At 34.6% G+C, this 26,831-nt stretch overlaps 1 protein-coding gene across 3 annotated transcripts in view; it reads right to left on the bottom strand.

Moving 5' to 3' along the window:
- Positions 1–10,538: 10,538 nt before the first annotated feature.
- The window catches only part of LOC113520463 (somatostatin receptor type 2), a 174,565-nt gene continuing 158,272 nt past the window's right edge, over positions 10,539–26,831 (bottom strand). For all 3 annotated transcript variants that reach the window (XM_052894893.1, XM_052894892.1, XM_052894891.1), the window contains 3 exons: positions 23,888–23,927; positions 13,656–13,710; positions 10,539–12,315 (listed from right to left, as the gene is read on the bottom strand). In XM_052894893.1, coding sequence (XP_052750853.1) covers positions 11,000–12,315; positions 13,656–13,680 — 1,341 coding nt within the window. In that variant the 5' untranslated portion in view covers positions 13,681–13,710; positions 23,888–23,927 and the 3' untranslated portion in view covers positions 10,539–10,999. The remainder of the gene's footprint in view (positions 12,316–13,655; positions 13,711–23,887; positions 23,928–26,831) is intronic.

Here is a 26,831-nt window from a genome sequence, read left to right on the forward strand (position 1 = left end):
ATCTGACATAATCCAGAACATCCAGACCCGAGCCAATTCAGAAAAGTTTGTATTTAAATTCTGACTGGAAATAAAAGCCGAGACTTCATTTATGCAAAGCGTCGGCTCGCCACTACGTCACCGAAGTTGTCGTTTTATGATCATTTAGTCTTGGTAGGTTTATGCTCCTGATGAGAGAAACGTGTCTGGTAACTCCTCAGAGGGAATATTACGAGACGTAGAAAGTACACGTGACGCGGAACTCCGAGCTGTAAATAAATTAGGATTCCATCAAGTGGACAGTATAATTAATTACCATTTCTTGTATCTAATTCTACTAATATTATTTTGAAAGATGTTTAAAACATTTGAACAATATGACTGATTAATAAAAACGAGATTGAATTTAAGCTGTTTGGTTAAATTTAATCTTATATATTTTTTCGTATCGGGTTAAAGATTAACACTTAACTTTTATGCTGAAGCAAATAATACATAATTGCTTCTACTTAAAAATAATCGATCAGTTGAATTGGTTGAAACTTTTTACAAACTCATTCCACGAACGGTTAACAATATAAAAATCCCAAGTCAATATCTGTTTACGATTTTAATGAAATTTTTCAATTATCTATTTTTTCATCATCATATCGTCATAGTCGTAGAATACTGACGGATCTGACAAATATTACATATAAAGATCCGTCAGTATTCTACGACTATGACGATATCAGCTGTTAATTGTCCATCGCTGACCTTAGACCTCCCACATAAGGGGAATTTTGGTGGTAGACACCATGCTTGGCAAACAGGTTTGCAACCACAGCTAGGATTTTATTTTATATTAAGAGAGAAACAGCTGCCCATCCTTCGACTATTACATTCCCTTAGTCGCCTCTTACGACAACCACGGGAAAGGAAGACGCGGCCTATTCTATGCCGGGACCTACACGGCTGTGTTTAGTTGTCCTTCACTGTGTTTAACCTACTACAGTAGGGGGAAAAGGGATTGAAACTATCATGGTTAATTCCTAATGAATTCATCATGATGGGCTTACTGGCCTGTTTTCATTCTCATCTATCGCCCTTCACTGGTGCTCCGCCAGCGTATCCCGTTAGCGCAGGCGGGGTTACCATACCATTTTCACCCATCAAAAAAAAACCTACTACAGTGTAATAAAATTACGCCTTACGGCCAATTCTATGCCGGGACCTACCCGATAAATAAAACTTATGCCTTAACTTAAAATTTATACTCAATAATAACAAAAAAATACATTGGATTTTGCGTTTTCCATGGATACTTCAAGATACTATTTGAAAACGGTTCAAAGTTTGAATTACATAGAGGCCGAAACAGGAATTCTGGTAGCGCCCTCTAGGGACTACCTTAGTGACAGATGTCACCTGTATTTGTATGGGCTGCACTATTAGTTTGTTCCCTTATCTTCAGTCCACTATGAATGTTAGAGTATAGATTCATTTGTAAATGAATATCCTACGTTTTTATTACGTAAAGCGTCTTTCACCGGATCCGATGAATAACAATTTCATTCAATCATTTGATGTGAATTTTGTAAATGTATATCGTTTATTGCTCGTATCATATGCAGTTGAACTTCTAGTCCATTCGTACCCTTTTTTGTACTATTAATTTTCTAACAGACTGTTCTTTTTATTATCAAAAAATATCGATAGAGAAAAGTGGCATATTTATACCATTTATCCCTACCGGTCACACAATAGTAGGGATAGATAGAACAAACTCCATTCTTATTCCTCAGGGGGGAAAGTTGATAGTACAAGTGGAACTAGCCCTTCAGCTCAATTTCTTGTCCATTTTTATTAGTTGAAATTGCATTTCGATCTGGGCAGTTGATTAATAAAAATATGACTTTAATACTAATAAATACAAATAAAAAATATTGTAATACATAAATAATTTTTGTTTTTTTTTTATACTAGCCGTTTCACGTGGCTCCACTTGCATGAATCAGTACATAAAGTATCCTATATGCTAAGTTAAGATATAACCTATTTATGTACCAAATCTTTTTTAAAATCCGTTTTTATATGCAACTTAGAATGGCAAACAAGCTGACGGCCCACCTGATGGAAAGTGGTAACCGTCGCCTATAGACATGAGCAGTACCATGGACATAACAGAGTATACTGTCTCGCCCATAATACCTCCCATACTTTGCCATTCCTGAGTACTCCGGTGTTATTCCTCTGTACTCTGTAAATTCACCTTTCAAACCAAAACACAGCCATGCAAACACAACTGCTTCATGGTAAAAACAAGAACGGTACAGAAGTTTAGTGATTTTTGCGTAAAAGAGTAATAAACATACGCTCACCTTTACTAACTTTTGCATTTATAACATTAATAGGAGTAATAGCGTACATAAATACTAATATATTTTTTGCTATGAGAATTATGCCATTAAATTTTCCTTTTAAATTTGGAAATCAGACTTAGACTACTACTAACTACTCGTATAACAGTTGCTTCCTCTGCCGTCAACAATATCTAGACCAAAGAAGGTGGCCTAGATACTATTGACGGCAGAGACACACACAAAGATGACCGAACGACGTCTTTATTTGCAATTCGGAATCATATTTAAATAATCATGTATTACTTACATTCAATATATCAAAAAAATAGGTCAAAAAGTGAACCAGAGCAAAATAAAAATTATGACCAACAGCAGACAAATTCCAATTAATCTTAACTATAGTCCCTTAGAGTATATATCGGGATATATCTACTTAAATAAACTATTGTCATGAAAAAACAATAACTGAGAAGAAGAAGTAGACTGAAGAATACGTATGACATGGAATAAATTTTGGGCATTGAAAGAAATTGTTAAAAGTGATTTGATTCTTTGATCTTAAATAAGATAATACATAATACCAGCTTGTTGCCAATTATAACTATAGGTGCCAAACATGATCTGACAAAAGCATGCCAGCGATCCTTAGAGAGAAGCAGTCTAAATATAAGGAAAATACAAAAAATAAACAATTACATTATAAGAAAAAAAAAAATAAAATAAAAGTTAAGACTGAAATAGCAATGGGCCGGATATCTAAATAAGGTTACCCGATGAACTCTTGAAGCTATAAGATGGAAAAGACAATGTGGCCAAAGAAAACCAGGAAGATTTAAAAAACGATAGATAGATGACATTAAAGACATGTCAGGAAATAACTGGATCAAACGAGCACAGGACAGACAAGAGTGGAACAAACTGGAGGAGGTCCATGCTCGAGAAAGGGTTCCTATCCAACCAAATAACAAAAGAAAGGAACATTGGAAAAAAGTTTTTTAAAACTTACAAATCAAGTACTAACATCAAATATTATTGTAATTTACCAAAACACAAATAATACTCAATATGTACTGCAAACAAGGATAAGGAAATAAAAAGGCTATATTATTATCATTATATTATATTATTCATATTTCATTCATTTATATAATAACATTTATACAATTATGTTACAATATTTTATAAAAGACAATAAAGAAATAAATAACAAATTCAATTAGAAAATATTGATTAACTTACATATATGTATATATAGATAATAACAATTAATTGTAATTACTTGTCAAATACTCATACATAATTATTAAATTCGTCCAAAGTATAAAAAAGTCCCTTCATCAAAGAAGTTCTAAGTTGAACTTTGAAAGTATTAAAACTATCAGTGATTTTTTTTATGAGTGGGTAACTTGTTAAATAATCTGATTGGAAAAAAATCTAAATATGGCTTTTAAAAATTTCGAAATTCAGGCAAAAATTTGAACTTGGAATCCCCGGACGGCAGTCAAGCGTTTTTTGTCTAAGCTTACTTTTGCAACATAACTCCAATGTGGAGAATAAACATGCTCCAAAAAACAACCGCAATATTCTGGTTCTGTTTTAGTAATTTAGGTACAGGATCAAATAAAATGGACATCCAAAATAACTACATCCTCAAACAACGTTCACATAATTCTAAATTAGAGGCCGTCTCCTGAAGGAAGCGAGTAATTCGTGGAATGTTAGATCAGAGGCCACTAAAGGTCAACTTTGGGTTAAAACTTCATTTATTCAGGTCAAAACTTTATTGGCTACACGAGTGATGTTATGCACTGAATAATTTGTGAAACTCTCAAAGATATTAAGAGATTAAAGAGCAAAAGTTCTTCCGAACCACTTTCCGTTATGCATGGGTAATACCAGTACTGCTCTGATATCTATTTATTTGTTCCCCTGGACATTGATAACGGAAGAAACTTCATCACCCATTTCGATATCGCCTATACTAGTCCAATGTGTATATTCACTTCGATTGTGTTCTCCCCAGAATTCTTGCTGAAAAGCATTGTAATTATTTCATATGCCAACTGATCAGACTTCATCCTAATTTATTATCTATCCCCGATGTCCACCAGTATAAACGAATAGCTCGGAACTATCCCATTTTAATCCATTAATAAAAATCTTGAAATATTATGCCATATGTTGCATTGTGGCTTTGAAAGTACAATAAACAGGTATAAAATTATGTTATGTATATTGTAGGAGTACAAACAAACTTTGCTACCTAGATACGTAGTTTAGAATAAGATGCAGTAACTTCTAGATTAGAATATTTGCATATAAATGGAATATATTCTAATCTGGTGCACACAAGCATCATACTGCAGCATGGGGTTTTCAGGAATGAAGACATTACTTCGGGGTCGACGACGCGATCGTCACATCCTTTTTATTTAAAAACAAAATTATTGGGTCCCTTAATTGACTACCATTAGGCGAGCAGCATGCTTGATTGCCATCTCAATAACTGTATATAAATAATGTGCTTATATATTACCGACTAGCTACATCCAAATATAAATAGCAATATTCCAAAACATTCTTAACAAAATCTACAAGTTATTACAATGTACATACATTTCAGATGCTATGTTACTGTACAATACCCATTTTACAAAGTTCACATTAGGATCTTGTTGAAAGGTTAAAGTTTTGCACAGTCACTATATATATGTATAAAATGTGCCCGAATTGTCACCGATGATCGATGGCCACCTTTCACAGCCCAATTCAATATACTGCCAGTAGCAATATTGCTGTACCCTCGGAGGGCTTTATTGACTACCCCCATTGAGTCCCTTAATTTGCTTATGCAGCGATACTTAAGATCTCATAGTTGGACGTACGACGTAAAACTTTTTCATTATAGAGAACAACGGCAGAGAACATTGTATAAATTGAAGATACAAATTTTGCTGCTAGTAATTCTGGTTTGTAACATAATTACGTCGCCAATTATGTACCAGTTTTGGTAATTCCATTTGTAATTGGTTGATACTATTTTTCATACATATTTTTCAATCCAATAGTTTTGATAAATTGACTGTGTATAAGTAATTCAAGGTTGGAATTCTAATCCTTCCTGTTGGCAACTGGTTGATATTAACTCGTCTTTATAGATCTATTTAATAATTATAGAATATCTTGTATTTTGTTCATAGGATAACAGACAAGGCTCCTTGTCTGTTATCTCAGACCAGTCTGGTTTGCATTTTATTTTATTTGCATTATATTATTTGCATATTATATTAGTAAATTGTGCTACTAGCCTTTGTCCACCACTTCGTATGCGTGGATTTTAGAAGCAGCAAAATCAATTAAATAGGTGTTCTATTTGATTGATTTTCCTGCTTTTCTAAATGTCGTATCAAAATGATATATACACAAATTTCTAAGCTAACCTTTCAGAAGTACAACCGTGAAAATTCAAAGAATTCGTTGCAGTAGTTTTTGCATGACCTCGTCAAACAGACAGACAGATTGACAGTGTTTTAAAAAATATTATTTTGGCGTCTATTAGTTTTATTAAGTTTTTTTTTACATCACATATTTTTTTTTATTGAATATCTCCCATGCACAGACGTTGTCCAGTTAAAATTGTATTATATTAGTGACATAGTTACGTGCCTACAAAATTTTCATCATTTCACCTTCCAGTCCACCACTCTGTAAAATTATTGGACTCGATCTGAATAATGATGAAATTATTCGTCCAATAATATATTACGTACTTTGTCATTATCTTGTTAAATATTCAATCACAAAATAAATCTTTGTTGGATCACAGGCGGTTGAGTAGTTATAACAAGACCATGGATCTGTATACAGAAATGTTAAATACTACTAGTGATCAAACATCTGCTCTGCCCCTTGTGACCATAGATTTGACAAATACACCAAGCTCCTATAGTCCTAATAAAGTACGTATTAATAGTAGTAAGAAGTTAAAAAAATATGTAAAATTAAATAAATTTATTCGAAAATCAGAAAATTTAGTGAAAAGTCATAAAAAGTGTTTAAAATCAATTATTACTAGGAAGCAAAAAATTGACTTATCAATAGAATTAAATAATTGTAAAGAAAAAATATATAACAAAGATTTAGAAATAGATGAATTATCACAAAAAATTAAACTATTAGAGAACTCGTTGTCCAATTTATCTTTGAAATACGAATCAGCTAAGAATGAAATACATGAATATTCTGATCAGTTGGATAATTTAATAAAATTAGGTAACTACAACATGGAGCGGTTTGTTTCTCTTACGGACAGATGTCACTGTAATTCACCAGAGTCTGATAACTATATCCAACCGTCCCACCATAATCAGTTGAACATTGATATCTCATCCGTCACGAGGCCAGACGTTTCATGTTTACCCACACGAAACAGTACAAAAGTAAATAAATGCAGCACTGTACATGAAACCATCAGGAGAACAATTGTTTATTCAGATGAATTTGGCAAGGATTTAGGTAGTTTATTATCGAACTGCCTCTCGCAACAAGTAATAAATAATTGTTTTCCGGGATCAGGTATATATAAGATTATAAAAAATATAGTAAATGAAAAATATGATATTCACACGACCCTAGTAATAGCGTTAGGGAATTGTTTGCATATGCGTAAATCTGATATAGTTAATTTAATAAAATCATTATATAATATAGTGGAGCTTGGTATAGGTAAAATATTATTATGCGCATTTCCCTACTCTCAATCCCTGACTAATGAACAGAATAAGTTCATTTATAGTATAAATAATTTAATTAATTCGATGACATATCATTGTAATGATATATTTTATTTTGAAAGTAACAAATTTGTTACAAATTATTATATGACGGGAGGTAATTTTTATCTTCCTAAAAAACAAAAAAAGACTATTGCTAGTTTACTAGCGTATAACATTTATGATCCCATTATAAGTAGTATAACGGGTTTAATTAGTAATATTAGTAATTATACTAATAATGTGACATGTGTTAATTTAAACTAACATCTACGACATTGGTTAAGCCACAGGATATGGTCATTATTCATCAAAATATTCGTGGCTTCTCCAGCAAAGAATTAGAATTAAGTCTTTTCTTAGAATCTAACAATGTACGGGTGTTATGTCTGACAGAACATTGGCTTAAACAATATGAAATAATTTGTCCTTTTGAACATTATAATATAGCTAGTTTTTTTGCTAGGAACAATGCCATTCATGGCGGGTCAATTATTATTTTAAAAAATGATGTAGAATATAAAAACCGTCAAGACATTGTAAATATTTCTATTGAGCAAACAATTGAACTATCTTGCGTAGAATTTGTTACTTGTATAATAATTTGCGTTTATCGTCCGCCATCGGCTTGTTTTGATTCTTTTGAACTGGCTATGGAGGAAGCATTGAGACGAGTCGCACGGAGGAATAAAACATTATTTGTATGTGGCGATTTTAATGTTGATTTATTATCGGAATGCTCAATAAGCTTAAGATTGATTAACTTATTTAAATCATTTAATTTGCACAATCTTTTTTTAGAACCCACTAGGGTCGCAGGAAATTCTGCCACTTGTATAGATAATGTTTTTTGTAATTGTGAAGTAAAGGTGAAAATGAATTTCGACTGTCTTGGATCTGATCATTACGGACAAAAAGTTATAATTGAAACTAAGGGATCCAAAGGGACTCAAACAATTACATGCAGACAAATAACACAAAAGAATTTGGCACGTTTTAAAAATAAAATTGAACATAAAATATCTAGTGTCATAGTACCTCAATATGACCCGGACATTGTATGTGAACATATTTTTAATTTAATTGAACATGAAGCTAGCAGTGAATTTAAAACAAAAACATTTTCAACTAGTGTAAAATCAAAGTTTTGTGACTGGGCCACGTTTGGTATTTATAAGTCTAGGGCTAATCTTTACGAACTTTACGAAAAACGAAGCTATATATCCGATCCCTTATTTCATGAACATGTAAAATCTTATTCGAAAATATTTAAAAAGGTTTGTCATACAGCTAAGTCTCTCTATTTAGGTAAAATAATAACTAAATCTAAAGATAAAATAAAAGCCACTTGGAAAGTAATAAATAGCGAAACTGGAAAAGTTAATTTTCAAAATAGCAAAATAGCTTTAAATATTAATAACAAATTGGTAAATTCCGACACAGAGGTCGCGCATACATTCGAATCTTATTTTACTAATATTCCATTAATTACGACACAGGCTCTAAAATCTTCCCCGTCTGCTGCTGAAACTTTACTAACAGACAATGTTAGCAAGTCATCAGCTGTATTTAACTTTAGACATACATCATCAGTAGAAATAATGAAAATATTCAAACAGCTTAATAATAAAAAAACAGAGGATCTATGGGGTATATCTGTTAAAATACTGGATAGTATAATGGAAATTATTGCGCCCTCTCTTGCTTTTATTTTCAATAAATGTATAGATGAAGGTAAATTTCCTAACATAATGAAAATTAGTAAAATCATACCGCTTTTTAAATCTGGAGATAGGAGTGACCCAATAAATTATAGACCTATATCCATACTCCCAGCACTCAGTAAAATTTTTGAAAAAATAATCCTTATGCAACTTGTCAGTTATTTCAATTTAAATAATTTAATCCACAATAGTCAATTCGGTTTTTCCAAAGGTCGTTCAACTACAGACGCAGGTGCAGAGTTGCTTAGACACGTATTTGCTGCATGGGAAACTAAAATGGATGTGATAGGTGTTTTTTGTGACCTTTCTAAGGCTTTTGATTGCGTTGATCATAATACATTGCTAAAAAAACTTGCTTTTTATGGCGTCAAAGACAATGCTTTAAATTTAATAAAATCTTATCTATCTGATAGAATACAGAAAGTGAAGATTAGCAACGCTACGTCTGACGGGTCACTTGTGCAAATGGGTGTACCTCAAGGATCTATTCTCGGTCCATTTTTATTCCTAGTTTACATTAATGATCTCCCATATGCCATGCAGGATAGATGCGGCATAGTATTATTTGCAGATGATACTTCATTGATTTTTAAAGTTAATAGAATGACTAATAATTATGACGATGTAAATAGTGCTTTGCGGCGTCTCCTGCACTGGTTTACAACTAACAATCTTATGTTAAACGCTAAAAAAACAAAATGTGTTAATTTCTCTCTGTCTAAAAGTTTTAATACTAATTGCAATATTAAATTAAATGACGAATCTCTCGAATTTATAGAATCTACTGTCTTTCTAGGAATCACACTAGATAATAAAACACAATGGGGTGCACAAATTCAAAGCCTTGCAGCGAAACTAAGTTCAGCAGCTTTTGCCGTGCGTAAGGTTAGACAGTACACTGATACTGATACTGCTAGATTAGTCTATTTTAGTTATTTTCATAGTTTACTCTCTTATGGAATATTACTATGGGGAAAAGCGGCAGATATTAAGAATATATTCATATTACAAAAACGTGCCGTTCGAGCGATCTACTGTATGAAGAGTCGTGACTCATTAAGAGAGAAATTCAAAGAGGCAAATATTCTCACCGTTGCTTCTCAATTTATATATTCAAATATCCTATATGTTCATAAAAATCTTGACTTATTTCCAAAAAACAGCAATATTCATAATATTAATACTAGATTTAAAGACAAACTTGCTGTCCCCAAGTATCGTTTAGAAAAAGTTAATAGGTCTTTTATGGGAATAGGTATAAAAATTTACAATAAGATACCAAAGGATATGTTGGAATTACCCTTAAATAAATTCAAAACATCTGTTAAATCATATTTACTGAGCAAAGCCTATTACTCACTAAACGATTACTTGAATGACGAGTGTGCATGGCAATAGTTGTTCATGCACTGAATTTTCATTTAATGTTAGACATAGACACCTATATAAATATACATTGTAAATAAACTGGCTTTAAAAAAAAAAGTAATTCAATTGAGTTTCTTGCCAGTTCTTCTCAATTGGATCTATATACCGAACTGGACGGTAGGGAAAATATAAAATTATAATGTAAAAATTTGACGTTCATAAGCGGCTAAAATGTCCTACATGAATAAATGATTTTTGAATTTGAATTTGAATTTGAATTTGTATTCGTAGGATTGTTAAAACTTTATGAGAATATGTAACAAGTCACGTTTCAGAGATGGGAAAAATAAATACACATTTCACGAACGTTTTATTACAACTGCGACATCATGACAATTTGTATGAATATTTACACGATATGTACATTTTTACACAATAATTACTGGTATACAAACAGTAAACTTACAGTTAACTTACAGTCGCTAAGCGATACAAAATTATATTTTAATAAATTCATTGTTACAACCCTAGACCGAATTAACCATATATTTTATAAATTTTGTACAGAACATGACAAACGTTAAAATTACTGCTAATTTCGTACCAGAAATAATTTATCGTTTAGAGCTTAACGGGTATTTACGAGTCAACGATACACCTCCGACAGCTCGAGCGAGACAGGGCTCGTGTCTCATTCAGCTGTCAGCCACGCTACCTAATCTGTATTTGGACAGTCTTAATCAATAGACACTATAAGAGTATCTTCTTCCAGCAACATGCTGGAGGGCTCGCAACCAGGGCCCGAAGCCTCCACTCAGAGTCGTGAATGAGACAAGCCATTTGACGCTATGAGGGGGGCGAGGGTCGCCGGACGAGCTTCAAGTGGCAGAGCCTCACTTGCTGCTATCGACCTTGACGTCATCGCAGTCGAAGCCTCTGATCGCGACCCACCTGCAACGCCACAATTTGCTACGGATAAACCTCCTTTCTCCGCTGTGGCTCTGGCTTGAGCTCGTGCAGCCCCTCCGCCCCTTTTCCGTGGTATAACGCTGTTTTCCACGTGAAGAGCAGCGTTAACATCTTTGCCTGCAGCGCATGTGCACGCTTTCAAAAAACTCTTCTTAAAATTATCAGACAGAAAAGCGTAAAGAATAGGGTTCATTGCCGAATTACTATAGCTGAAACAGGCTGCTACCAGGAAGACCGTTATTGTAATTCGACTAGCGCACTCGGTAGGCGGAGAGTATATGAGTGACACCTGGAAGGCCCAGTATGGCAACCAGCATAAGACATATACAGCGATCACAGTCAGCACGAGCTTGGTCACTTTTCTATGAGATCTTTTTTTTTCTTTCGACTTATTCTTTGGTCCCACAGTTTTCAGTTTACGAATGACGAGACAGTAAAAAACGAAGATAAGAGCCAATGGAACGGCAAACCCTAACGCGAAGGAATATAATGTAAAAGTGGTTTGCCCTTTACTTGATTCTTTTTCTGGCCATACAATATTACACGATAATCCATTTTCTGTTGGTATTAATGTGGTGTACATGAATATCGGTGTCATAACGAGAGCGGAAGCGGTCCATGCTGCGGCAGATACGACGCGTGAGACAAATGGCGTCCGCAATTGAGGTGCCGCTATCGGATGACACACAGCTATGTATCTGTCAGCACTCATTATACAAAGAAATATGCTGCTGGTGAATTGATTTATGCCTGTTGATATCATGTAAGCTTTGCACATGAAGCGACCAAACGGCCACGAGCGAAGAGACATCGTGATGATTAAGAACGGTATGCCAATCAAGAAGCATTCGTCTGCGATTGCAAGGTTCACTATGTACATGTTTGTTACAGTTTGCATTTTTGAGTATCGGAGTACGACATAAATGACCAGTGTATTGCCAAGTAGTCCCACGACGCACACCAGGGCGTATAGCACCTGTGTAACAATGTACACGATGGGCAGGTTATTGTTCGGACAGTTCTCGAATGTGCCATTGTATGTTCCATTCAAGTAGTAAGTGGAGTTGCTATTTTCGTACAATTCCACCTCTTCTAAGTCCATTGTTGTAGAAATATGTTTTCTTGAAGAAGGAAAGATTTCAAGACAGAAACGACGTTTACCTGAAAAGAAATGTAGCACGTTTATTCTTTATGTAAACACAATAAATTGAAGAAGAAAATTGGACTAGAATTTGTTTTATGACTTTATTTCGTTTAAATGAAATGCTCCAAGTTGTTTGGCCAGCGTGTTAATAGTAATGTTATATCCCCTTGATATATGGGCAGGGACTAGCTATTGGACATTATTGGGTTGTTATAAATGGACAAATAGAAGGGTTTTAAAAATTTATTAAGGTCTTCAAGAATAGCGTACATTTTTATTGGTTCAGTAATCCAAATTAACATCGTAAATCGTTAGGGGCAATAATTTTATTTGGCATATAGTACGACTATGTTTTAACTATTGCTGTTTTTTTTTTAAAGAGTGATAAAGGAATGGTAACTTCGCCTGTGCTAACGATATACGCTGGCGGGGCACCAGTGAGTAATCATACGTGTGAATGAGAAGGCAGGTCAGTTAACCGGTGATGAATAAACCTGGAATTCAGCACGATGGTTTCCAAGGGGAATCACGTGGAACTCGATCTGACAGGATATATTACTAGTAATGGTAGTAACGGGACTGGCAGCCAGCATTATTAAAAATGATTTTCCTCTCTATAATGGTTTAGGCTGGACTGCGAACTTAGAGTGCCCAGACCGCAGTCAAACGTTGTGCGACTGATCAATCATTGCCTTACACTTTGGGGCAATGATTGCCACATTGTGGGGCCCACAGAGGGTTGACATCAGGCAGGTGGCCGGTCGTAAAACTAAAAACCAAATCTTTTTGTAATATGGATAAAATCATATTACGCCGACGCCAAATACGAGTAATTGGGACAAGGGTAGAAAGATGATTATATATATATATATATATATATATATATATATATATATATATCTATCATATATTACCAGAGGGAGACTTTGTATAAAAGTCGAATGCTTGGGTACCTCTGTCCCATTCGTGTTTCTACCGTGAAGCAGTTGTGTTTGCATGGCTGTGTTTCGGTTTGATGGGTGGGATATGGCGTGAATTTACTGGGTACAGAGGAATTACACCTGAATCCTCAGGAATGGCAACGCATGGGGGGTATCATTGGTGAAACAGTATACTCTGTTATGTCCATGATACTACTCATGTCTATAGGCGACGGTTACCACTTTCCATCAGGTGGGCCGTCAGCTTATTTGTCATTGTAAGTCGTATATATATATATATAAATATATATATATATATATATATATATATATATATATATATATATATATATATATATATATATATATATATATATATATATATATATATATATATATATATATATATATATATATATATATATATATATACTTACATTGTCTGTAAATAGTTATTTGCATAACTTTTTCTCCAAGACATCAGCAGGGTATCTGAAACAATAATAAAATCTTGTATATCTTTATTAAGATTATTAAATGTGTGTTTATTTGTTATCTTATAGCTCCTTAACGGCTTATCTAATCACTATGAAATGTGGTATACACACACATACAATATGGGATGAAGAAGGATACATAGATACTTTTTATTCTGGTCAGTATACATATCGTGATCACGTGGACGAAGTTGTGGGCAAAAGCTATCATATGTAGATAGACAGATACTCTTTATCGTTTCCTCCATAAGACAGTATAAACGCTTATAACTTATTTATACTTATAATAAATCTGTAGAGAGGTCAATTCTGTACATGAAATATATTTACAAAATAACTATCAGCGGGTGATTAGTGATCGATACTGATGCCAAAAACGCAATCGGTAAAATTTTTGTCTTTCTGTCTGTCTGTATGTTCGTTATAGAAACAAAAACTACTCGACGTATTTTAACGAAACTCGGTACAATTATTCTTCATACTCCTGGGCAGGTGCAGAGCAGTGAAGGGAAATGTTGGGAAAACGGGAGAAGTTACTCCATTTTTAAGCTTCCGTCGCGTGTGCAGCCTTAATGGCCACTTTTTAAAATGTAAAAATGTCCACCCGTGCGACGCCGGGACGGGCCGATAGTTATAAATACAAACAATTCCAAGAAAATGTTATACTAAGAAAACAATGGGCGGCCTTATCGCTAAGAGCTACCTCTTCCAAGCAACCTTTAGACGGAGAAGAGTAATTGGAAACAGTTTGATTGGAGGTACAAAACTCTGTTCGTTTTTTTAAATATATATAGAGATATGCATACGTACAATAATGTGAATATATAAATGTATATTTTAAGTTACTAATATATATATATATATATATATACTAGTGACCCGCCTCGGCTTCGCACGGGTGCAACGCTAAAACTAACTAGCACTGCACATTAGAAACCTCTAAAATTTTCAGTGTTTCTCTCCTGTATTATGCATGTATTATACATACAAAACTTCCTCTTGAATCACTCTATCTATTAAAAAAAACATATCAAAATCCGTTACGTAGTTTTAAAGATCTAAGCATACATAGGGACAGGCAGAGGGAAGCGATTTGTTGATAAGTATCCTGTAATGTCCACGATGCTATTCATGTCTATAGGTAATGGTTACCAACATCCATCAGGTCAGCTACTTTACTATGTAAAGTTACACAAAATAAATTTTCTCAAGCAAAGAATATTTGATGTCGACAGGTATTATGGTCCAGTTAATTAAATGTCATATCGTGACATGACAATAATCAATTTCAATCATTAGTTTCAGTTAACAAGATATTATTATCAGAATTCATCATCGAACAAGTCAAATCAAAATTATTGAAACATTAGCGATAAATAGACGTTTGTAACATCGAAATGTATACATTTTACGTAGGTATAGTAAGTACCTACGCCGTGAGACCCATCTAAACGTACAGCGCAGGCGTATCGCGCGGAAACTGCGCGACCGACTAGGAGCGCGCCTCCCGCGCTTCCAGAAAGTTCGCGACTAACGGACGATATAGTAGTAAGGCGATGAGTGTTCCAGTGACATCATTATAATACTGTTTTCTTGTAATACACACAATTTTATAATAAATAAAGTGTTCCCCTGTTACACGTTTGAATTAAAATTTATCGAATTTCCAAACGATCTAAATTCAAATTTAAAATATCTCTATTCATGTAGGTCTATTCCAGACTCTTATGATATGTCAAATCTACCGTCAGTTCGGAATGATTTCGAAATGAGACGAACTGTCAAGGAACTCGGCTCGAACTCAAATAAATGTTATACATGTTTACAATAACATAGATTCATATTTAAATTTGGAAGAATAGAGTGACCACCAGCATATGCTATTGCAAAAGCAAATAGTCTAATTAATGTTTGTAACCCAAACAGACCAGCCCCCGCAAATAGCACCCGTTCACGAGTATGACGGATGAGCCAGCCATCATTGCATTCAACCATATTAGAGGGAGCACATCGACTCGGCCCACCACGTCGCCACAAGTATGAACTCTATAGCGAGCATGACTGTTTCAAGTTACTTCACTACGTCGTTTATAGTATTTACAGCATAGGCTGTAACAATCACAGTTTTCCCCCATTATACGGTACAGGCGAGGAATAAAACTAATGAAATCTAGGAAATCTCATATAAATATAAATATGATCTAGGAAAACTCATTTCACTTCTTATCATCATCATCATATCCTTTAACTGTCCACTGCTGAATATAAGCCTCCCTCTTGGGGGTTTTGCCAGTAGTTGCCACGCTTGGCAGGTGGTTTGGCAACTGCTGTTAAGTTTGACAGATATTTTAAGAGGGACGCTGCTGCCCATCCCTCGCTCGCCCTTAGTCGCTTCTTACGACACCCACGGGAAAGAACCGGATGACCTATTCTATACCGGGACCACACAGACTTCATTTTACTTATTTCGCCGTCACTAAATACATAATTGCGGTATTTTATAGAAAAATTTACCAGAGGGAGACTTTGTACAAAAGTCGATTGCTTAGGTACCTCTGTCCCATTCGTGTTTCTACCGTGAAGCAGTTGTGTTTGCATAGCTGTATTTGGTTTGAAGGATGGGATATGGCGTGAATTTACTGGGTACAGAGGAATAACACCTGTGTCCTCAGGAATGGCAACGCAGGGGGGTATCATGGGCGAAATAGTATACTCTGTTATGTCCATGGTACTGCTCATGTCTATAGGCGACGGTTACCACTTTCCACCAGGTGAGCCGTCAGCTTGTTTGCCATTTTAAGTTGTATAAAAAAAACTCGACCTTACTTACTCAACCATAAATGGTAATTTACGCTATGGACAGTAGTTTTTCAATTTATAATTATTTACTTTGTTTATTTTAAAACTATGGATGGACACATAGAAAATATTACGTTGTTTAAAGAAGCATCAATCCACCATCGTCGATAGATTTAGCAGCAGTCTATTCTATGTGCTACCACGCTTGAAACATTCCATTCTTTGTATTTATTATATATAGGTAAACAAGCCGGAAAACTGCGCGTACGCTCCAAAATTAGAACACGTTTTTAAAAATATTATATTTTCTTTATCTATTGTTGTTCAAATTTATCATTAAAAATATTTTTGCACAAATTAAAATGATCTTAATTCGTAATCAAGAGATTTTTTTAAACAACAAACTGCTTTCAAAGAGGGAAAAAGCTTTTTTTTCAATTCGTTTGTATTTTTCGTTTATGCATAATACAAGCTATATTAATACCGCCTTTTGTACCAAACCTTTTTTGTAACGTGGTCAATAAAGAATAAATAAAAAATACACACATTTTTTTTACGTATACAATTTATACCTACCCGGGGGGAAAGGGATTGTTAGTAATGGAGACTAAAAATCCCATTGCAGCAATATACCCAACCAGGTCGACCTCCTCGTGGTTCCCCCTGGAAACTATCATGGTTAATTCCTGATGAATTCATCATGATGGGCTAACTGGCCTGTTTTTATTCTCATCTATCACACTTCACTGGTGCTCCGCCAGCGTATCCCGATAGCGCAGGCGGGGTTACCATTCCATTGTCACCCATAAATATATATATATATATATATATATATATATATATATATATATATATATATATATATATATATATATATGAAAACGGCGGCGGTAGGGGAGGAGGGCAGCGACAATAATAAAATAATAATATAGAGAGAGGCTTACCAATATATTTTCTTAGACGTACACACTTCTTACAATATAACAATAATATTATGTCACTCAAATAGAAAAACAAAATAAGTATCAAAAAGACATATTCATAATATAAAAATATAATGCTAAAAAGGTAAATTATATAAAAAGAGGTCTGTCGCCAACATGGCACGCCCCGGTGCAGAGCACCAATCTAAGGAGGCGACAAAAGCAATATCACCATGTCAATCGGACTTCCATCTTGTTGTTGTGGTGACGGTACAAATCTGTGTCGGTATGGGGCGAACAGCTTCAGTCGACGGAGTATCCAACAGCAAATGAAACACTGTGAGAGCTGGCGGCTTCTCAAAATCTGCTGGGACTGGACGTGGATTTATTAGCACCTCTGCTTCTAGTAGTAGAATTAGGTGTACTTCTTTCGTTGGTGCTTTCTGTAGCAAAGTTATGGAAAAACTATCCTTGATAAATCTGAAAAGACGTCCCCAGGAGCCACTCATTGATAGTGCTGTTGGACTCAATCATCATTCATCAATCTTGTTGTTGGCTGTAAAAACAAAGACCTTGGCAAGTTGGTTCGCTGCACCGACAAAAACCGTTAACCGTTTCGGAAACAATCTTCGACGGGCGATAAATCTTCGAAGATTATGTCGACAGCATCCACTGAAAGGCATCTCATGATTTCCAGGTAAACAGCTCGGGCGGTGAAACATGTAAACACAGCTACCTAGCACGTTTCTCGCTTGCATCTAATAGTAACCTCCACCGGGGCAAAGTTATAGAGACCGGTAAAAAAGAACGCCGATGATGCGATAACTTATCACCGAGAAGGTCACCAAATTGTGTCGCAGACGGGAGAAGCTTTATAACTATGCAAAAAACTACATTATTTGGCAACAGACCTGATGTTAGAACACTGCATGGGAGGTTCTAAAATTATACCTACAATATTAAACATTAACAAAATATTAAACATTTACAATAAAATTATACAAATTCTTCGATTCAAATGGATAGAATCATCCTCTCCCAACATCAAGATTAGGTTTTTAAGCCTTCTTGATTGGTTGAGAAAAGACCTGCTGTAAAAAAGTGCTTTTCAGCCTCCGAAATTTCTTTATTTAAAAGAGGAGACAAAATTTCGGAAGAATCCTCGGAGGCGGCGCTTTATAATTTTTAAATTTGGAGGCTTTTCTAATAAAAAATGAAAATTCTTGGCAATAATGTGCACGAACAGTTGTCCTAATCAACAGAATTCATCGATCGAAATGATTAGGATTCGCGACCACCGGAGATGTTAGTGTCGTTGGCTTGTAGTGCCAATGACATCTATATCAAAAAACTTTCGATGGTGTGCTTCCACGATATAAGTTGAAAATCGAGTAGCCATGTTAGCCGTCTGTAGCTCCAATTGTCTACGTGTGCCACAGTCATAGAGGCAAGTTCACCCTCTACTTTTTTCTTACCTCTTGGTGGCATCGAAAGGCATTGGATAAAATTAGGTCGGCTACGAGGCAACTCGTGATAAAAATTTCCACTAAAATAAATATTATTTTTAACCCAATGCCATCTATCGTTTACAGCAGAAATTTTGAATAGGTCAGTAGCTACGATAGATGACACTACCTTACCTTTTGGGAAGATGGTGGTATAACATACGCCATTGTTGACGTATTTGAACAACTCTGGGGAGGTGAGGAACTTCACAGAATCTAATATATTTATGGGGTGGACACAATTGTATACCGCACAAGCTAACTGGTGTAGTTCCTTACCACCGTCAGATGCAAGCAGCTTGGTCAAGCCTTTCGGTTGTGATACTAGTTGACGTATCAGAAGGTCAGGCTGGCCAAATTGCTCTTGCAGAGCCGCCATGATCTCTTCTGGGTCTTGTGACAAAGCCAGAAGAGAAATAACAGCGTCACGAGCGGCTCCAGGGAGAGCAGAGAGAGAGCTCGACGAAGCAACAGCGTCTGGCTGCTGCGTTCCATAGCCGTAGTGCTGAGAGGATGTCATGTCGTGGACATTTGAAGTTTCAAGGGTAGTTAGGGCCGGCGCGGTAACAGGCGCACACTCGCGCACCGCGGCTGATACGCCGGCGGTGCCGGGCGAGTATTCATGCGCGCGCTCGGCCAATTTCAGTACCGTATGCGCCTCCAATGCCGACTGAACAGGCGCGAAAGAGGGCACGTGCTCGCGCGTTGCGACACCAGCCATACCGGTGGCACAAACGCCAGGCGAGACCACGGGCTCGCGTTCTGTGGCCAGCACCAAGTTGACCTGTCTCTCAGAGAAAGAATTGTTAGTGTAGGTCACCAATTTTTCTAGTCTAGAGTTTCTAGATGATTGTGAGTGTGTACTGGCGGCCTCATCAATAGCCGCTAATTTAGCCTCTAGTTCTAGAGTCGCTACAATACGCTCCCGCTCAGCTGCAGCGCGTTCCCGCTCAGCTGCAGCGCGTTCCCGCTCAGTTGCGGCGCGGTCAAGATCGGCCTCTAATTCGGCTAAGCGACGTGCATGTAATGCTTTCGCGGCAAGTCGTTGCGTTTGAATAGAGGTTGATGAGCGATGTGGACTATAACGCGAACTAGGAATATTAATATTATGAGAAACGCCGGCGGATACCTCTGAAGGAGGAACGATTAAATCCGCTGGGGCGCTTTGTGCCGCTGCCATACCTCTTATGAGAACCATTTGAAAAAATTTTTATAATTTCGAATTTTTTTTTAAATATATATCTAATAATTTTACCGGGAGAAGGACCAATGAAAGCGATGGTAGAAGAGGAGGGCAGCAACAATAATAAAATAATAATATAGAGAGAGGCTTACCAATATATTTTCTTAGACGTACACACTTCTTACAATATAACAATAATATTATGTCACTCAAATAGAAAAACAAAATAAGTATCAAAAAGACATATTCATAATATAAAAATATAATGCTAAAAAGGTAAATTATATAAAAAGAGGTCTGTCGCCAATATATATATATATATATATATATATATATATATATATATATATATATATATATATATATATATATATATATATATATATATATATATATATATATACCTACCCTGTATACATACAATATTTTTATCACATTACTACATGATCCGATGAACTTCGTATCATTTAAAATTTCCAATTTTTCAGCTAAATTCTAGAGCTTTCAGGTTTGTTTTTTATTTTATTTTAAAGCACCCCTGTATTACAAAGAATAAAAAAATATATACAAATCGGTTAAGCCTTTTTTGAGTTTTAGCAAGACTACTGACCAGCTGATTATATATATATATATATATATATATATATATATAGCTGATTATTATATATATATATATATATAGCCTTATCGCTAAGAGCGACTCTCTTCCAGGCAACCTTTGGATGGAGAGGAGTAATTAAAAACAGTTTGATCGGGGGCACAATGAAAAATTTTGTTAGTTCTAAATATGGGAGATGTTATACATATAATAATATAAATATTATCCCTACTCATTATTATATTTATATACATACACCCACACACACATATATATATATATATATATATATATATATATATATATATATATATATATATATATATATATATGGATTTTTAGATAAACATATTTAATCAACCAACACTACGCATAAAATAGTATTTTAGATATAATACCGGCGTCATATAAATAATATAGTAATGAATGAAATAAGAGCAATCTGTAGATGCGTTAATATTAGCAAGGAGTTCTTTGATGTTCATAAATCTAATTTAGGAGTAAATAAAGATAGTGTTGATAAGTATAATTAATTTTCTTTTACTATTATATATTACTGTGATGAAATAACTGGTAATCAAGAAACTACGTCGCAACATTAGAGTGTAGTAAAAATACTTGTATCTACAAATTTTGTTTGTGTGAACCGAACAAATTCATACACGACCTACGACTATGAATCAAGTCAATGATTTATGTCTACGTCTCTCTATTTTTTACCAAATATATTATTCCTATAATATTGTTAACATTTATTATTTATTTATCCATTATCGTTCATAAAGAAAAACCATCGCGGTTAAACCTTGTAGCTTTCGTCATGATTGGGCAACTGATCTGCCTTCATCATCACCTATCATCCCTGACTGGTGCCCCGCCAGTGTATACCGATAGGACAGACAGCGTTACCATTCCATTTTCACCCATTGAAAAAACCACAGATGTATACCATCTCTTTTAATCACGATTGAATAAGCAATTGATTAAGTAATTGAGATAGCGGCCGAGGCACACAGTCAGGGTCGTGCTCGCGTCACAGTCGCTCATGATTAAGGATCACGAATTGATCCTGATACTAGTCGAGCATTTTCGAATCAATCACACGTAAGTTAAACCGGTAATTGTTACATTAAAATATAATGTGTGATTATAAAACATTTAACATTGTGTAATTTTTTTTAATGGGTGATAATGGAATGGTAACCCCGCGTGCGCTATCGTTATACACCGGCGGGGCACCAGTGAGAGATGATAGGTGACGATGAAAGCAGGTCAGTTAGCCCATCGTGACGAATTCCACTAGAATTAACCACGATGGTTTCCAGACGGGACTAAGTGGAGATCGACCTGATAGGTTGTATTGCTAGCAATGGGGCGGTTAGATCCCTTTACTAATAAACCCTTTCCCCCCTGATTGAATAAATTAGATTTTTCTCAATACCTGTAAGTATCAAGCTATTTCAATACTAGTATTTTAATTTCGTTTAAACATACGATTCGATATTCTTTTTACAACTAACCACTATAGTATGCTCTTTGATACAACTTGATCCTGCCATACATCAGAACTACGCGCTGCTACCAAAATTCCATGTCGAAAGACACGTTAAGTTTGCAACTTGTAAAAGTAAACAATAAAAAGATTTTTAAAGCTTTTTTTCAGCTATTGTTTCCTTTTTTTCTTTTATTGAAATTTAACTGAACATATATGGAAAAATAATAATAATGTGTAACGTCACACTCAAAAATTCAAACTCTTTACCTAGTCATTAAATCAAGTTTAAGTAGCAGTTTAACAACGTATTTATTTTCGCCTGTAAATATAATAGACTTAGGAGAACTTAAGCTAATATTAACGAACGAACACTCAGGTTATGGAATGAGCTCCCTGCCGAGGTTTTCCCTAGAGACTACAGCATGGGGTTCTTCAAAAGGGGGGTAAAGAGGTTTCTTCAGGGTCGGCAATGCGCGCGTAATACCTTTGGTATTGCAGGCGTTCATAGGCTTCGGTAACCGCTTACCATCAGGTAAGGTATGCTTGTTTTCCATCTAAGTGGTATAAAAAAAAAGTACATAATCTGGGCACTATTCAGTAGACTATGTCTAGGGGGACATCTAGGCATGAAACATCTGGGCCTTACGTTTTGCTTTCATGTAATATTTTGAATAATTTAACTAATTAATTTTGTATGTCTCGTTAAATCAATACTGTGTAGTCTTAAACCTGCGTAAATTAGGTATAAATGGAACATAGAGTATATTATCTTCAAACGTCTAAGCCTGGCTCAGTCTGCCTTAAATTCTTAAGTCTAATTTAGTTTATAGACGTCGATAGTACTATAAAACCCTAAGAATAATTTAAAAATTCGACGAACTATCTAGATAGATTCAAATCCACAATCCAAATTTCAATTACTTTTAAACGAATTTCAAAAGTAGGATTAATTCTCAATTTGTTTTTTTTGTGGCTTTGTTACACGATTATGATGCCAATTTTAAACCAATTTTATCACTTTTTTTAATCATCACGGTTAGGCCATTGTTTTTAGGCAAAATTTTAAATTATATACTAATAATAATAAATCATTTATTACAATAAATCCAGTAATGGTATAAACATCAACACTATTATATTATTTATTTGATTTACGTATATATAACTCACTATATATATATATATATATATATATATATATATATATATATATATATATATATATATATATATATATATATATATATATATATATATAATTAACTTTAACCCACTACATATATTTATTTTTACGGAGTGAATTATAAACACGTGTTGTCGCGAATGCTACCACAGGCGAATTTTTGAATCCTATTTGAGTCCTATCTAAATAATTATTTTATTTAGAACTAGTTCCCCTGGCTTTGCTCGTGTATTACAATGTATAAGTTAGAATATAACCTGTTTAAATATTTAATCCAATACGTTTAGATATTAAACCGTGTTTGAGTAGCGAACATTAAAATTTTTACAAACGTTAACATTTATGTAGTAGAATTAGTAACATTTATATAGTAGGACCATGGTGATGATCATCACCTAATATAGTCCTATAACCATAGTCCTGAGCCACCAGCATCCACTGACTCCCTACAATGCATTAGTATTATATATGTGTGTGTATATATACCTGTAAATAAATTCCGCTTGAAGTGTTACCATATCAGCAACTGAAACAATGAAAAAATATAATTATAATTATGTGGAATTTTTTATTTCTATTTAAACTTTACTGTACACTAATTATAGAATACAAGAAACATATGACAGAGTCATTGCTCCTATATGTTCCTTAATCTTTCCTATATGTTTCCGGCATAGAATAGGCCAACCCTTCCTTTCTCGGCGTCATAAGTAAGGAGGGGACTAAGTGAGAGCAAGGGATAGGTAGCAGCGTTCCTCTTAAAACATCTCTAAAGCCTAACTGCGGTTGCTAATCCGTTGCCAAGCGTGATAACTACTGCCAAAACATCCCAAGGGGGAGGCCTATGTACAAAAGTCGATTGCTTGTGTACCTCTGTCCCATTCGTGTTTGAACCGTGAAACAGTTGTGTTTGCATTGCTGTGTTTCGGTTTGAAAGGTGGGATATGGCGTGAATTTACAGGGTACAGAGGAATAACACCTACTCCTCAGGAATGGCAACGCACGGGGGGTATCATGGGCGAAACAGTATACTCCGTTATGTTCATGGTACTGCTCATGTCTATAGGCGACGGTTACCACTTTCCATCAGGTGGACCGTCAGTTTGTTTGCTATTTTAAGTTGTATAAAAAAAAAACTCAATGGCTATGATATCAGCCATTATTCATTTTAATACATTGAAGCAATGCAAGAAATATTAGACTATATATACGTGGCTTTTTCGCACCCAGTAAATGATTTTGTTATCCCAAGAACCAAACCCATATTCAAACCAAAACATTAACAAGTAGTGATAAAAATTCATCTAATCCCGATGGTAAACCACCATGAAAATGAGCTTTTGTCAAGTAATTTTTCACGCCACCGCCGTTTCGTCTCATGCAAATCCCATACCGCGTACAGCTTACCATGAATATTATTATGGATGCCCTCGAAAAATTTCTCGTTACTACAAAAACAGCGTAGCACAAATTGCTGTTGTCAAAATAAAAATTTGTTACGTGATTTTGCATTTTTTCAAATACTTTTAGGATTAACTTTTTTGAAGCGCTTCATGAGAGTGTTTATTTAGTTTATAATAATGTTTCGTCTGATGATTTTACAAAATTGAATCGTGATCCCGCGTTTTTCAGTTGAGCTGTATTGAGGACTGCTTTTCTACGCCGAGTATCGCTGTGTAATAGAATATAAAATGAGGATATCCGTAGTAGAACCATCGATTTATATAGCTCTAAATGTAACCTGAACTGGCAATAGATTGACCATAGATATAACTATCTCGAAAAGCAGACAATTTTATTAATACATAGTACCACGGGCACATAGATTGTTGGAGAAAGCTTAATAAAATAATACAAGTATATAACAGCAAAAAGACATCGGTTTTTATTAATAAGCTGTCAATAATAAAAAAGAAATAATATTTTTTACCATTGAGGTTATCTACTTTAACATAGACATGGATAAAAGCTAGTATTGTAATAATTAAAAAAAAATCGCATTTGAAAACGATGCAATACAATCGTTTTCAATAATGTAAGGATTTTAATGAGACCGCATACGTCATTAAATCCTGCTCATACAATAAATGGGAAATTTGGTAACGATAGATGGATGGATGGAAGTTTGTTTGTCTTTCACGCAAAAGCTATATTCCAATTTAGCACATAGGATTATGTATGTACGAAATAGAGAGATACAATTAGTCTAAAATAAATCTAAATCTCTGTTCAGATATTTAGAAATTATGATAGAATAAAGAAATTCAAATACATACGCAAATCAACATACATACATATCTGTCACCCCACTTCCACAGTTCACGTAAATCAACTCGGAAAAATAATAGACTACCTCTTTTCTGTAGTCGTGTAAAAATTGAGTGAAAATTTCAATAGCAAATTTTTATTTCTTAAAAATAACCAATGAACTATTTTCAATAAATAATCTTTCACATATAATAAATTATTATTTATGCAAGCAAAATCTCTGGAAAATAAAGATAATAACACTCTTTCATATAAAAACGATGCGAGGGTTAAAATAGGGGCGAATACATTCTCCTCAGATCTCTCTAAACGGTCAGGGGATAGTTTTAGCAGAGAGACAATTTTTTTTTTATATATATATCTCGTTCATTTCGTATAATTTCGGGCGGAATCATAAAAAACCAGCTGATACGATAGGGTATTCAATAAGTCGCGCCCGAGCGAATGTCTCTGATAATATTATTGCAAGGGATGCAACTCAGAACTTCTATTGAAATCGTCGTTCGGTTCTCACATCCAAAAATAAATTCTATAGTATTGTAATAGGATTCATTTAGACAAACCACTTAAAATGCTACTGAAAAATCCCCAAAACCCAACTTTGATATAATAATTTTACGGTTCAATTTCAATTAGTTGCATATTCAACCAAATTTATTGAGAAACAGTGATTTGAAATGAGGTAGATTAATCTACGTACCCACTAAACGTCTGGGTGGATAACTTTAGAGCAAGGTTATTGCAAATATATATATATATATATATATATATATATATATATATATATATATATATATATATATATATATATATATATATACGAGTATATATATAATAAAACCACTAAAAAAACATGAAAAATTGTTTTAGTTTTGGATAGCCCATTTATCGAGAAAGACTATAAGTTAGCGCTACGACTGATAGGAGCGTCGATAAAACAATTAGATAATAAAGCACTATCACTAGAAATATAATTTTATACTAGGCTGCCTACTCAGCAAGGTGATAGTAAGCCAATGTCCTTGTTCTTACGAAAAAAAGGTTGCCATGTAAAGGTTCTTCCAGTATTTTTTTATTGAAAATGATAACCCATCCCATCTTTTTTTTACAACACAGGGGGCAAAGGAGCATGTGGCTCACCTGATGGTAAGTGACTACCGCC

Source organism: Galleria mellonella, unplaced genomic scaffold (assembly GCF_026898425.1).
Source record: "Galleria mellonella isolate WM207_F2 unplaced genomic scaffold, CSIRO_AGI_GalMel_v1 utg246, whole genome shotgun sequence".
NCBI lineage: Eukaryota > Metazoa > Arthropoda > Insecta > Lepidoptera > Pyralidae > Galleria > Galleria mellonella.